The sequence below is a fragment of the Rhynchophorus ferrugineus genome, unplaced genomic scaffold, assembly GCF_030347505.1.
Source record: "Rhynchophorus ferrugineus isolate W39M unplaced genomic scaffold, kcgeb_rfMv2 rfM10, whole genome shotgun sequence".
NCBI lineage: Eukaryota > Metazoa > Arthropoda > Insecta > Coleoptera > Curculionidae > Rhynchophorus > Rhynchophorus ferrugineus.
The window spans coordinates 514830-529971 of NW_027472589.1; the positions used below are offsets into that span (position 1 = coordinate 514830).

Sequence of the window (15142 nt, forward strand, 5' to 3'; positions counted from 1 at the left end):
TTCATAACATTTGTATCCTGGGCTGAAAAAAAAGAAAATATAAGATAAATATCCGAATAATTTATAGCAGTAAATATATAAAACCTAAACCGAAATTCACTGTTTTTTGAAAATATACTTTTCATTATATCACTTCAAAAATACCTTTTCTATAAAAACAATTATACTAGCACTCGATTCTGCAAAAAATTCTTCATAAAGCCTGTAATATTCATTACCCTGTAATGATTTGAATGGAAATGATAGTAAAAATTCTGAAAATAATAGAAAATCGCAAATTTTCACGACTATATATATGGAAAAATTGTGAAAATTTTTCACTTCTCACATAAAGGTGAAACTTTCATAACATTTGTATCCTGGGCTGAAAAAAAAGAAAATATAAGATAAATATCCGAATAATTTATAGCAGTAAATATATAAAACCTAAACCGAAATTCACTGTTTTTTGAAAATATACTTTTCATTATATCACTTCAAAAATACCTATTCTATAAAAACAATTATACTAACGCTCGATTCTGCAAAAAATTCTTCATAAAGCCTGTAATATTCATTACCCTGTAATGATTTGAATGGAAATGATAGTAAAAATTCTGAAAATAATAGAAAATCGCAAATTTTCACGACTATATATATGGAAAAATTGTGAAAATTTTTCACTTCTCACATAAAGGTGAAACTTTCATAACATTTGTATCCTGGGCTGAAAAAAAAGAAAATATAAGATAAATATCCGAATAATTTATAGCAGTAAATATATAAAACCTAAACCGAAATTCACTGTTTTTTGAAAATATACTTTTCATTATATCACTTCAAAAATACCTTTTCTATAAAAACAATTATACTAACGCTCGATTCTGCAAAAAATTCTTCATAAAGCCTGTAATATTCATTACCCTGTAATGATTTGAATGGAAATGATAGTAAAAATTCTGAAAATAATAGAAAATCGCAAATTTTCACGACTATATATATGGAAAAATTGTGAAAATTTTTCACTTCTCACATAAAGGTGAAACTTTCATAACATTTGTATCCTGGGCTGAAAAAAAAGAAAATATAAGATAAATATCCGAATAATTTATAGCAGTAAATATATAAAACCTAAACCGAAATTCACTGTTTTTTGAAAATATACTTTTCATTATATCACTTCAAAAATACCTATTCTATAAAAACAATTATACTAACGCTCGATTCTGCAAAAAATTCTTCATAAAGCCTGTAATATTCATTACCCTGTAATGATTTGAATGGAAATGATAGTAAAAATTCTGAAAATAATAGAAAATCGCAAATTTTCACGACTATATATATGGAAAAATTGTGAAAATTTTTCACTTCTCACATAAAGGTGAAACTTTCATAACATTTGTATCCTGGACTGAAAAAAAAGAAAATATAAGATAAATATCCGAATAATTTATAGCAGTAAATATATAAAACCTAAACCGAAATTCACTGTTTTTTGAAAATATACTTTTCATTATATCACTTCAAAAATACCTTTTCTATAAAAACAATTATACTAGCACTCGATTCTGCAAAAAATTCTTCATAAAGCCTGTAATATTCATTACCCTGTAATGATTTGAATGGAAATGATAGTAAAAATTCTGAAAATAATAGAAAATCGCAAATTTTCACGACTATATATATGGAAAAATTGTGAAAATTTTTCACTTCTCACATAAAGGTGAAACTTTCATAACATTTGTATCCTGGGCTGAAAAAAAAGAAAATATAAGATAAATATCCGAATAATTTATAGCAGTAAATATATAAAACCTAAACCGAAATTCACTGTTTTTTGAAAATATACTTTTCATTATATCACTTCAAAAATACCTATTCTATAAAAACAATTATACTAACGCTCGATTCTGCAAAAAATTCTTCATAAAGCCTGTAATATTCATTACCCTGTAATGATTTGAATGGAAATGACAGTAAAAATTCTGAAAATGATAGAAAATAGCAAATTTTCACGACTATATGTATGGAAAAATTGTGAAAATTTTTCACCTCTCACATAAAGGTGAAACTTTCATAACATTTGTATCCTGGGCTGAAAAAAAAGAAAATATAAGATAAATATCCGAATAATTTATAGCAGTAAATATATAAAACCTAAACCGAAATTCACTGTTTTTTGAAAATATACTTTTCATTATATCACTTCAAAAATACCTATTCTATAAAAACAATTATACTAACGCTCGATTCTGCAAAAAATTCTTCATAAAGCCTGTAATATTCATTACCCTGTAATGATTTGAATGGAAATGACAGTAAAAATTCTGAAAATGATAGAAAATAGCAAATTTTCACGACTATATGTATGGAAAAATTGTGAAAATTTTTCACCTCTCACATAAAGGTGAAACTTTCATAACATTTGTATCCTGGGCTGAAAAAAAAAGAAAATATAAGATAAATATCCGAATAATTTATAGCAGTAAATATATAAAACCTAAACCGAAATTCACTGTTTTTTGAAAATATACTTTTCATTATATCACTTCAAAAATACCTATTCTATAAAAACAATTATACTAACGCTCGATTCTGCAAAAAATTCTTCATAAAGCCTGTAATATTCATTACCCTGTAATGATTTGAATGGAAATGATAGTAAAAATTCTGAAAATGATAGAAAATAGCAAATTTTCACGACTATATGTATGGAAAAATTGTGAAAATTTTTCACCTCTCACATAAAGGTGAAACTTTCATAACATTTGTATCCTGGGCTGAAAAAAAAAGAAAATACAAGATAAATATCCGAATAATTTATAGCAGTAAATATATAAAACCTAAACCGAAATTCACTGTTTTTTGAAAATATACTTTTCATTATATCACTTCAAAAATACCTTTTCTATAAAAACAATTATACTAGCACTCGATTCTGCAAAAAATTCTTCATAAAGCCTGTAATATTCATTACCCTGTAATGATTTGAATGGAAATGATAGTAAAAATTCTGAAAATAATAGAAAATCGCAAATTTTCACGACTATATGTATGGAAAAATTGTGAAAATTTTTCACCTCTCACATAAAGGTGAAACTTTCATAACATTTGTATCCTGGGCTGAAAAAAAAGAAAATATAAGATAAATATCCGAATAATTTATAGCAGTAAATATATAAAACCTAAACCGAAATTCACTGTTTTTTGAAAATATACTTTTCATTATATCACTTCAAAAATACCTATTCTATAAAAACAATTATACTAACGCTCGATTCTGCAAAAAATTCTTCATAAAGCCTGTAATATTCATTACCCTGTAATGATTTGAATGGAAATGACAGTAAAAATTCTGAAAATGATAGAAAATAGCAAATTTTCACGACTATATGTATGGAAAAATTGTGAAAATTTTTCACCTCTCACATAAAGGTGAAACTTTCATAACATTTGTATCCTGGGCTCAAAAAAAAGAAAATATAAGATAAATATCCGAATAATTTATAGCAGTAAACATATAAAACCTAAACCGAAATTCACTGTTTTTTGAAAATATGCTTTTCATTATATCACTTCAAAAATACCTTTTCTATAAAAACAATTATACTAGCACTCGATTCTGCAAAAAATTCTTCATAAAGCCTGTAATATTCATTACCCTGTAATGATTTGAATGGAAATGATAGTAAAAATTCTGAAAATGATAGAAAATAGCAAATTTTCACGACTATATGTATGGAAAAATTGTGAAAATTTTTCACCTCTCACATAAAGGTGAAACTTTCATAACATTTGTATCCTGGGCTCAAAAAAAAGAAAATATAAGATAAATATCCGAATAATTTATAGCAGTAAATATATAAAACCTAAACCGAAATTCACTGTGTTTGAAAACATACTTTTCATTATATCAGTTCAAAAATACCTATTCTATAAAAACAATTATACTAGCACTCGATTCTGCAAAAAATTCTTCATAAACCCTGTAATATTCATTACTCTGTAATTATTTGAATGGAAATGACAGTAAAAATTCTGAACATGATAGAAAATCGCAAATTTTCACGACTATATATATGGAAAATTTGTGAAAATTTTTCACCTCTCACATAAAGGTGAAACTTTCATAACATTTGTATCCTGGGCTGAAAAAAAAGAAATTACAAGATAAATATCGGAATAATTTATAGCAGTAAATATATAAAACCTAAACCGAAATTCACTGTGTTTGAAAATATACTTTTCATTATATCACTTCAAAAATACCTATTCTATAAAAACAATTATACTAGCACTCGATTCTGCAAAAAATTCTTCATAAACACTGTAATATTCATTACTCTGTAATTATTTGAATGGAAATGACAGTAAAAATTCTGAAAATGATAGAAAATCGCAAATTTTCACGACTATATATATGGAAAAATTGTGAAAATTTTTCACTCCTCACATAAAGGTGAAACTTTCATAACATTTGTATCCTGGGTTGAAAAAAAAGAAAATACAAGATAAATATCCGAATAATTTATAGCAGTAAATATATAAAACCTAAACCGAAATTCACTGTGTTTGAAAATATACTTTTCATTATATCACTTCAAAAATACCTATTCTATAAAAACAATTATACTAGCACTCGATTCTGCAAAAAATTCTTCATAAACCCTGTAATATTCATTACTCTGTAATTATTTGAATGGAAATGACAGTAAAAATTCTGAAAATGATAGAAAATCGCAAATTTTCACGACTATATATATGGAAAAATTGTGAAAATTTTTCACTCCTCACATAAAGGTGAAACTTTCATAACATTTGTATCCTGGGCTGAAAAAAAAGAAAATACAAGATAAATATCCGAATAATTTATAGCAGTAAATATATAAAACCTAAACCGAAATTCACTGTGTTTGAAAATATACTTTTCATTATATCACTTCAAAAATACCTATTCTATAAAAACAATTATACTAGCACTCGATTCTGCAAAAAATTCTTCATAAACCCTGTAATATTCATTACTCTATAATTATTTGAATGGAAATGACAGTAAAAATTCTGAACATGATAGAAAATCGCAAATTTTCACGACTATATATATGGAAACATTGTGAAAATTTTTCACTCCTCACATAAAGGTGAAACTTTCATAACATTTGTATCCTGGGCTGAAAAAAAGGAAAATACAAGATAAATATCCGAATAATTTATAGCAGTAAATATATAAAACCTAAACCGAAATTCACTGTTTTTTGAAAATATACTTTTCATTATATCACTTCAAAAATACCTATTCTATAAAAACAATTATACTAGCACTCGATTCTGCAAAAAATTCTTCATAAACCCTGTAATATTCATTACCCTGTAATGATTTGAATGAAAATGACAGTAAAAATTCTGAAAATGATAGAACATCGCAAATTTTCACGACTATATATATGGAAAAATTGTTAAAATTTTTCACCTCTCACATAAAGGTGAAACTTTCATAACATTTGTATCCTGGGCTGAAAAAAAAAGAAAATACAAGATAAATATCCGAATAATTTATAGCAGTAAATATATAAAACCTAAACCGGAATTCACTGTGTTTGAAAACATACTTTTCATTATATCAGTTCAAAAATACCTATTCTATAAAAGCAATTATACTAGCACTCGATTCTGCAAAAAATTCTTCATAAACCCTGTAATATTAATTACCCTGTAATGATTTGAATGGAAATGACAGTAAAAATTCTGAAAATGATAGAAAATCGCAAATTTTCACGGCTATATATATGGAAAAATTGTGAAAATTTTTCACCTCTCACATAAAGGTGAAACTTTCATAACATTTGTATCCTGGGCTGAAAAAAAAGAAAATACAAGATAAATATCCGAATAATTTATAGCAGTAAATATATAAAACCTAAACCGAAATTCACTGTTTTTTGAAAATATACTTTTCATTATATCACTTCAAAAATACCTATTCTATAAAAACAATTATACTAGCACTCGATTCTGCAAAAAATTCTTCATAAACCCTGTAATATTCATTACCCTGTAATGATTTGAATGAAAATGACAGTAAAAATTCTGAACATGATAGAAAATCGCAAATTTTCACGACTATATATATGGAAAAATTGTGAAAATTTTTCACTTCTCACATAAAGGTGAAACTTTCATAACATTTGTATCCTGGGCTGAAAAAAAAGAAAATACAAGATAAATATCCGAATAATTTATAGCAGTAAATATATAAAACCTAAACCGAAATTCACTGTTTTTTGAAAATATACTTTTCATTATATCACTTCAAAAATACCTATTCTATAAAAACAATTATACTAGCACTCGATTCTGCAAAAAATTCTTCATAAACCCTGTAATATTCATTACTCTGTAATTATTTGAATGGAAATGACAGTAAAAATTCTGAACATGATAGAAAATCGCAAATTTTCACGACTATATATATGGAAAAATTGTGAAAATTTTTCACTTCTCACATAAAGGTGAAACTTTCATAACATTTGTATCCTGAGCTAAAAAAAAAGAAAATACAAGATTAATATCCGAATAACTTATAGCAGTAAATATATAAAACCTAAACCGAAATTCACTGTTTTTTGAAAATATACTTTTCATTATATCACTTCAAAAATACCTATTCTATAAAAACAATTATACTAGCACTCGATTCTGCAAAAAATTCTTCATAAACCCTGTAATATTCATTACTCTGTAATTATTTGAATGGAAATGACAGTAAAAATTCTGAACATGATAGAAAATCGCAAATTTTCACGACTATATATATGGAAAAATTGTGAAAATTTTTCACTTCTCACATAAAGGTGAAACTTTCATAACATTTGTATCCTGAGCTAAAAAAAAAGAAAATACAAGATTAATATCCGAATAACTTATAGCAGTAAATATATAAAACCTAAACCGAAATTCACTGTTTTTTGAAAATATACTTTTCATTATATCACTTCAAAAATACCTATTCTATAAAAACAATTATACTAGCATTCGATTCTGCAAAAAATTCTTCATAAACCCTGTAATATGCATTACTCTGTAATTATTTGAATGAAAATGACAGTAAAAATTCTGAACATGATAGAAAATCGCAAATTTTCACGACTATATATATGGAAAAATTGTGAAAATTTTTCACTTCTCACATAAAGGTGAAACTTTCATAACATTTGTATCCTGGGCTGAAAAAAAAAAGAAAATACAAGATAAATATCCGAATAATTTATAGCAGTAAATATATAAAACCTAAACCGAAATTCACTGTGTTTGAAAATATACTTTTCATTACATCACTTCAAAAATACCTATTCTATAAAAACAATTATACTAGCACTCGATTCTGCAAAAAATTCTTCATAAACCCTGTAATATTCATTACTCTGTAATTATTTGAATGGAAATGACAGTAAAAATTCTGAAAATGATAGAAAATCGTAAATTTTCACGACTATATATATGGAAAAATTGTGAAAATTTTTAACCTCTCAGATAAAGGTTAAACTTTCATAACATACGAATCTTGGGCTGAAAAAAAAAAAGAAAAACCAAGTTAAATATTCGGATAATATATGGCTGTAAATATATGGAACATAAACCGAAATTCACTGTTTTTTGAAAATATACTTTTCATTATATCACTTCAAAACTACATGTGTAAAATTATTACACTACCACCGATTCTGCAAACAATTCTGATAATGAAAAAAAAATTGCAAATTTTCTCGGATATATGCAAGTCTGAACATTTTTCATCTCTCAGATAAAGGTGAAACTTTCATAACATACGTATCTTGGGCTGAAAAAAAAAAAGAAAAACCAAGTTAAATATCTGGATAATATATAGCTGTAAATATATGGAACATAAACCGAAATACACTGTTTTTTCGAAAATGCACTTTTCGTTATATAACTTAGAGATATTTGGTATATACATTATTATATGTATATATATATATATATATATATATATATATATATATATATATATATATATATATATATATATATATTACCATTAGACTCACGTTACAATTCTATATAAACAATGAAATTTTTTAACTTGCGATTATTTGAACTAAAATAAATAAAGTTAAAAGAATAAAGTTAAATAAAGATAACTTACGAAGTGCAGTTAATAAATATCCACAATATACGTTATATCATTATTATTACATGTTATTGAGCTTAAATCACGGAACCTATTTGATGACCAAGGAGTAGCGTCATTCATGACAATTACTACCAAGAATGCGATGTATTGTATTGCATTTTGGTAATAGAAAATGTTTCTGTGAACATTTTTTTTTGGTAGCTTCTTATGTTCGCTGCAGCAGCCAGGAAACAAAATAAGGATTTACAAGTTATAATTTAAATTGATTATGGGGGTTTAAAAAAAACTCGTTTTTCGATACTACGTCCATTATAATTCCATTGTAAGTATAAGTATATAAGAAACATATTCTATGCAAAAGCCAAAAATCACTTAAATTATTTGGCCAAACGGACTTCCTCTGTGGTCTCTGTAGTTGTGGAAAATATTGGTCGGTCTCCACAGTCTACGTTATCCGAAAAATCGCACACATTTTTGTCCTCGTTGAAGTAGGTGTCAGGGGGACACGTAATCCTGATTGGCGTATCGAAAACACACTCATAAAATGCGGAGCAGTCCTCCGAATCCGGATAATAGACTGTGTCAGCGTCCGAACAATCTGAAGTAAATGAAATCGATTATTCCAAGGCACCAATAAAACAAACGATATTAAACAGTTAACAGACAAAAATACAGACAAACAAGTAAGTCACAATAACAAACCATATCTAAGGCATAAAAAGTATCATACTGTTGATTTCAAATGTTGACAATCTACAACCGATATATCTCATTCAGTAATGACTGGTTGCTATTTATATTATGCGCCCTGGCACATCTAAATATTTTTAGTCTCTATCTGATGTTTCCAATTGGAAGTTTGAGCTTCTTCAGAACGTTTTACCGCCTGACTTTTGACGAATTTAATTATGATTGTACTTGGCTTAGGTACAAAGTAATGAAACGCTTAATGACAAAGAAAAGTCGCCCAAAATTAGTTCTAGCGCAAGCTGTGCGAGAAATGATTTTGTAAGATCTTCATATAACTTACTGTGATACTGAGTCATCTTATTACATTATTATGACAAGAGAATTTGTTCACGTTGGATCCCGTATAATTTAACAAATGCTCAAAAATATGCTCCTGTCAGTTGGTGCAAAGAAATAGTCAAAAAATACAATCATGGCGCATCAAAAGCTGTGTATAACATCCTAGGGATGTAGAGAAAATATCGATATATCGTATATATATATATATATATATATATATATATATATATATATATGTATATGTATATATATATATATATATATATATATATATATATATATATATATATATATGTATATATATATATATATATATATATATATATATATATATATATATGTATATGTATATATATATATATATATATATATATATATATATATATATATATATATATATATGTATATATATATATATATATATATATATATATATATATATATATATATGTATATGTATATATATATATATATATATATATATATGTATATATATATATATATATATATATATATATATATATATATATATATATATATTAATATTAAATATTTAATTTTAAAGGTTTATTTAGCGGAAAAAATATATTTTTAGGCTATTTCACTATTTTTATTTTTTAGTAAAATATCGATATTTTTTTAAATATTGATATATCGAAATATCAATATTTTTTTCGGTGGCCAACACCCCTGTAACATCCTCATAGGTGACGAATCTTGGATCTGTGCAACTGAGTAAAAAACAAAAACAACAATCCTCTGTATCGGTCTTTCAAGGTATTTAATTTACTATTGAAAAACGTAAAATATTCGTGAGCTGTAAACGAACAAAAACCGAACACATATCACATATTAAATTTGCAACATAACAATCTCAGACTACATGCTGCTCATCCTATTGTGATACACTAAACGTATTTACCATATTTAGATCACAATTTATTATTATCCAAAGAAGCTAATTTTTAAAGAGGGAGGTTCCACTGATTGTCCAAAAAGACAAACAAAAAAAAAGTAAAACTGAAAAAGATCGAATCTTCACGATTGTCATTGACTTTTCACGATTTACTATAGACAGACAAATCTGTTACCATTCTATATTAAATTAAAAACAAATAAGACTTATATAACTATTATACTAACAAATAAGAGAGAGTCAAATAAGATCATCAAATATGCAGGCAATACAGCTACTGAACAATACACAGGAAATCAGAAGATTGAAGCGAACCAAACTACACCAAATTGTAAACTTAACGTATTTAAGTAGTTTAGTTTATTTTCATTTTGGAAATATATACTGATGTATTTATCCCGCACTCATCCTGCTTGCATATTGATGCAAATACAATAGAATAAAAGTAATAAATTAACTTCATAAATTAAGATTGTACTAATGTAACAAAAATATGTACGAGGGTCAGTATTTATATTTCGGGAATAGGAAAAAAACAAATAGTTAAGCTGCGAATATGTTTTTATTGTTTTTCAAAGTACTCGCCACGATGATCGATACACTTTTGCATACGCTTAAACCAATTTTCAAAGCATTTATTCCATTCCGAATGAGGTATCCTCACAACATGATTTTGGAACGATTCTTCAGGCGATGAAAATCGTTAACAACGCAGTATATTCTTCACGGATAGGAACAAAAAGAAATCATTGGGTGCCAAATGAGGGCTGTACGGCGGATTACCCATCAGCTCAATGTTTTGAGTGCTCAAATAGTCTCTTGTCTGAGCCGATGTGTGAGAGCTCGCATTGTCATGATCAAGAATAATCGGGTGTCTCTTGTTTGTTTTCACCGAAGACTTATGGAAAACAAGTGGTTGTGCACAAATGGTAGAATTTACCACTTCTACGATCCTCTAGAGGCACTATTGCAATATGACCAGTTGTCTCGAAGAAACAGGCGACAATTTTCATTGAAGTGCTTCATGCGCGAACAACTTTTGCTCGATTTGGTTCATCTTACTTTCCGGCTCATACAAATATATCCATGATTCGTCACCGGTCACGATTTTATAAACGTCTTTCGAAGCACCGCGATAGAATTTCTTAAGCATTTCTTTGCACCAATCGACACGAGCCTTTTTTTAAGCGATTGTCAAATTCTCTGGGATCCAACGCGAACATAACTTTCGCACAGCTAAGTGTTCATGTAAAATCGCATATATGCTGATAGAACTAATGCTTAGGGTTGCCTCAATCCCACAATAGGTGACATGACGATCTTGCTTAATCATTTCGCACACAGCATCGATGTTCCTGGCACAACAGCCGATTTTGGATGACCTTCACGAAACTCGTCGAACAGTGAAATAGGACCACGATTGAATTTACTAAACCAGCGATACACGGTGGTTTTTGATGGAGCTTCATCGCCAAAAGTCAAACTAAGTTGATTGATGCACTCTTGTTGTGACAATCCACGTCGAAAATCGTAAAAAATAATCACACGAAAATGTTCACGATTCAGTGAACAACAGTGTTGTCAATTCCCGAAATATAAATAGTGACACTCGTAATAATTGCTGTTCTCCAATGAATTTATTTTTATAAGATATATTGAAGGTTATTGTTTGAGTAACAGAACATATTTCATAATCTTAATACAAAATATATCATCATCTTAGACTGTAGTATATTTCCTTCTGAATGAATTTTATGGTCGAGCATTGAGGTTTTCACTCATCAAAGAGCTCAAAGAGTGTTGGAATATTTATAAGCTCGGTAATATTTGGTCATACGAAGGACAGTAGCAAAGGCGAAGTGATGGTATTTTATCATTGTAAAACGCTTTTACAGTAAGTTTAATCATGGCCATTTGTGTAGCATCAGTTCAGTAGCAAAAGAATTGGTGCTGTGCAAAAACTAGAAATGCAAAGAATACATTTACTTGTGAAAAGATTTTGTTTGTATCTAACCGCACATAATTTGAAAAATTCCTAAAATATTATCGTATTGTTCGATAGAAACCAATTTATCATCAACCTTAGAATAGTCTCAAGCCATTTACTTAAAACTGGACCAAAGAAAGCAATAATAATCGTCAATCTACAGGCAACAACAATCCAACTCCAACATCCAACTACCATTCGTTCTGGTCTTTGCAAGACTTCAAAATATGAATGTAAATATTGTCTGAGTACAGATTAATCTTACCTGGAACGGCTACACTGAGCAGGAATAAACTAGCCAGGAATACTGGGAAAAGGAATGTAGTACCGGCCATGTTGTATAGTATGAATCATACAGAACATCCTAGATCTTATATATATATGCCAACAAATATAGGAAAACCACTCCAATTACTTGATTTTTCCTCTTAACCTATTGAAAATGTTTACCCATTATTTTTCTAGTTGTTTCTATTAAAAACAAATTACTCACGTACAAAACATACGGTGTATTTGTCTTATCGAACATCGATTTTTAATACAAAAATAGAAAAAAAAAAACGATGCATCCGAAGGTTAAACACAAGTGCTCTTGGAAAATTTCAGTGTTTACAAAGAGATAAGAGTTGTTTCAAAAATAAATGATGCCCATGATAGATATCTTCCTGCCTGGAGGTTTCATATTGTTATTGTTTTAAAAAAGGCTTAGTCTAACGATATATTAATCTCGTGGAATTAACAAGAATTTAATAAATGATAATTGAAATGGTGTAATTTTCGTTTAATGCGTTTTTATTAAAGCCAAAACTAATTTAAACTAAAATCACTATCTCAATTAGTTTTATCGGAGATATGATAACCGACTATGGAAGTTTCAGTAACTACAAGTTGTTTTGACGTTTTGTTACATAGAAAGTATTCTTTAATCGAGATTAAATACAAAATGTACGTTACAAAACGAACGTGCTGCTAAAGTTGGTTTTCATATGAAATACGCAATGCTACGTTATGATGTTTCGGCCATTATTTATGAACCTTCATCTAAAGGAGATACAAGCTAGACCAAATCCACAAGGTGTCATTATTGTTTTTACTTGTTAAATAATGTGATTTCTGGCAGGTGGGAACTTACAAAAGTCAGACGAATTTAAACTTGGAGAATAAGGTGATATTACAACTGTTGACTGATGACTGCACCCTTTTCATGAATTTTGGCAAGTAGATGTCCAAACAGTTTATTGCATTGACGTTTTAGTGATAATATATACTTAATATGCCTCTTGCAATTTCTGCTATTAAAAAACTGTCATTTTCACATAAATAATAACACGGTAATAAAAACTATACAAATGATAAAACAAATTACGCTGAATCGAATGGTAGTATAATCACTTTTATGGAATCTATAGTTCTAAAGATATGTAACAAAAAGGGTATATCTATAATATGAGCGATTTTCTGCCCATGTCCTATATTTTAGAAATTCTAAAGCAGTTCTAAAACATGGATTTTCATTTATTTGACCCCAAAATACATGGAAAGACTTATCTTTATAGTAAAGGTAATATGTGATGAAAACTTTTTTGCGATTTTTTTGCTATTCTTATGATTTTCACTGTAATTTTCCTCGAAATAATTACACACTAATAAAATTAGGGGGGCCACTACGAATAGAACTAAATCTAATAGTAGTAGAATCACATTTATACAACTTTTGGTTTTAAAATTATATCATGAAAAGGGCATTCCAAAAAATCAGTGGATTTCTGTTCATGTCACATATCTTAAAAATTATAAAGTATTTTAACATGAATTTTCATTTCTTTTACCTCAAAACGTGTAAAATTGTAAAAATATATTTGTTTCCAAGTTCCCCTATCCATGAAAGAGAGCGCAAACAATCGATTTTACAAAGATGATTAACAGAAGTTATTGTTCATAAATAATCGGAAACTGTACATAACTTTTATATAACTGTACAACATGTGGTTATAGTCATCGAAAACATTATTTAAACAAGTATTTAATCTGGCGAGTACGTATACATCAGATACTATCGACACTACAATTCATTAATACTTTATAGTTTATATAAAGTATTTTTGGTATGTATAATATGCTTTTGGTGACACCTAGTGTGAATTTGGTGAGTTGATATAAACGAAAATGCGTTTTCAGTGCAGGCAACCAAATAAATCTTGATTGTATTATTGGTTGCACCTAACTCGAACTTTAGTTACATTTACGATATTAATCGGAGATACTCGGTATAAATGGCGTCTGTTTATTATAAATTATAGTGTTACAAAATATATTAATTGGTGTCTCATAATTCTTTTTCTTGGGCTTTTCTAAATCCTTGGGCGCTATTCCACTCTCTTGGAGGATAGAAATCTCAAAGGCACTAAACGGTATACAACCAGTAAAACCTTGGGACTGCGTGTTTCATAATTTTTTTCGTTCGATGGTGGTTTATTTGTTTTTAATCGTGGCCAACTGTGCGGTGATATTGGGACGCCAGTAAACTGGTCTTGCTGGCGATCGGAACGCGTGAATTCAACTCGGTACGATTATCGATAAAGAAAAACAACGCGTAAAAGTAAACCGATCATTAATTAAACCAGTCGTACCTCGTACTATAGCTCGGCGGCAGGTCCCCCAGACTCTGCGCCGTCCATTTACACCTGTCGTTTTCGTTAACGTGACACCGCCAGCCGGATTCAAAGAGCGCCGCGGTCCGATAAGCGCCACCACGCGTCTCGACCACCAGCGATCATCATCAGGGCCCGGACGGTCCGAAACGCGGAGGATACCGCGATGACGCCACATCTTCAGGGTCTTCCCGATCGTTTGGTTCGCGTAAAATACCCCGAGGTGGACGTCTCGCTTCAGTTTTGAGAGTTTGCCGCCTGTTATGCACTGATACCGCGTGGGAACATGTTGTACGATGAGAAAATGAGTGAGAAGTGGCAGGAGGATGAGGCCAAGTTGACTGCGGGTCATACAGTAAGTGTCTAATTTCATATTATCATTAAAAAGACAATAATAAACTAAAATAATTGTTTACATTCTTCAAAAA

At 28.7% G+C, this 15142-nt stretch overlaps 2 protein-coding genes and 1 long non-coding RNA gene across 5 annotated transcripts in view; 1 reads left to right on the forward strand and 2 right to left on the reverse strand.

Annotated features, from left to right (window-relative positions):
- Positions 1 to 7724: 7724 nt before the first annotated feature.
- Positions 7725 to 15142, reverse strand: part of LOC143204315 (uncharacterized) — a 45054-nt gene continuing 37636 nt past the window's right edge. For both annotated transcript variants that reach the window (XR_013007559.1, XR_013007558.1), the window contains exon 3: positions 7725 to 7816. This is a non-coding gene — a long non-coding RNA (uncharacterized LOC143204315). The remainder of the gene's footprint in view (positions 7817 to 15142) is intronic.
- LOC143204307 (U-scoloptoxin(01)-Tl1a) lies at positions 8422 to 12488 on the reverse strand. Its single transcript, XM_076416893.1, has 2 exons — positions 12329 to 12488; positions 8422 to 8729 (listed from the first exon to the last, which is right to left on the reverse strand). The coding sequence occupies exons 1-2, from the start codon at positions 12396 to 12398 to the stop codon at positions 8509 to 8511; spliced, it is 291 nt and encodes a 96-aa protein (XP_076273008.1). The 5' UTR covers positions 12399 to 12488; the 3' UTR covers positions 8422 to 8508.
- The window catches only part of Blot (bloated tubules), a 35275-nt gene continuing 34806 nt past the window's right edge, over positions 14674 to 15142 (forward strand). The window contains exon 1 of one of the 2 annotated variants that reach the window (XM_076416843.1): positions 14674 to 15069. In XM_076416843.1, the coding sequence (XP_076272958.1) occupies positions 15001 to 15069 (69 nt within the window). In that variant the 5' untranslated portion in view covers positions 14674 to 15000. The remainder of the gene's footprint in view (positions 15070 to 15142) is intronic. The other variant, XM_076416845.1, reaches the window with a different exon arrangement.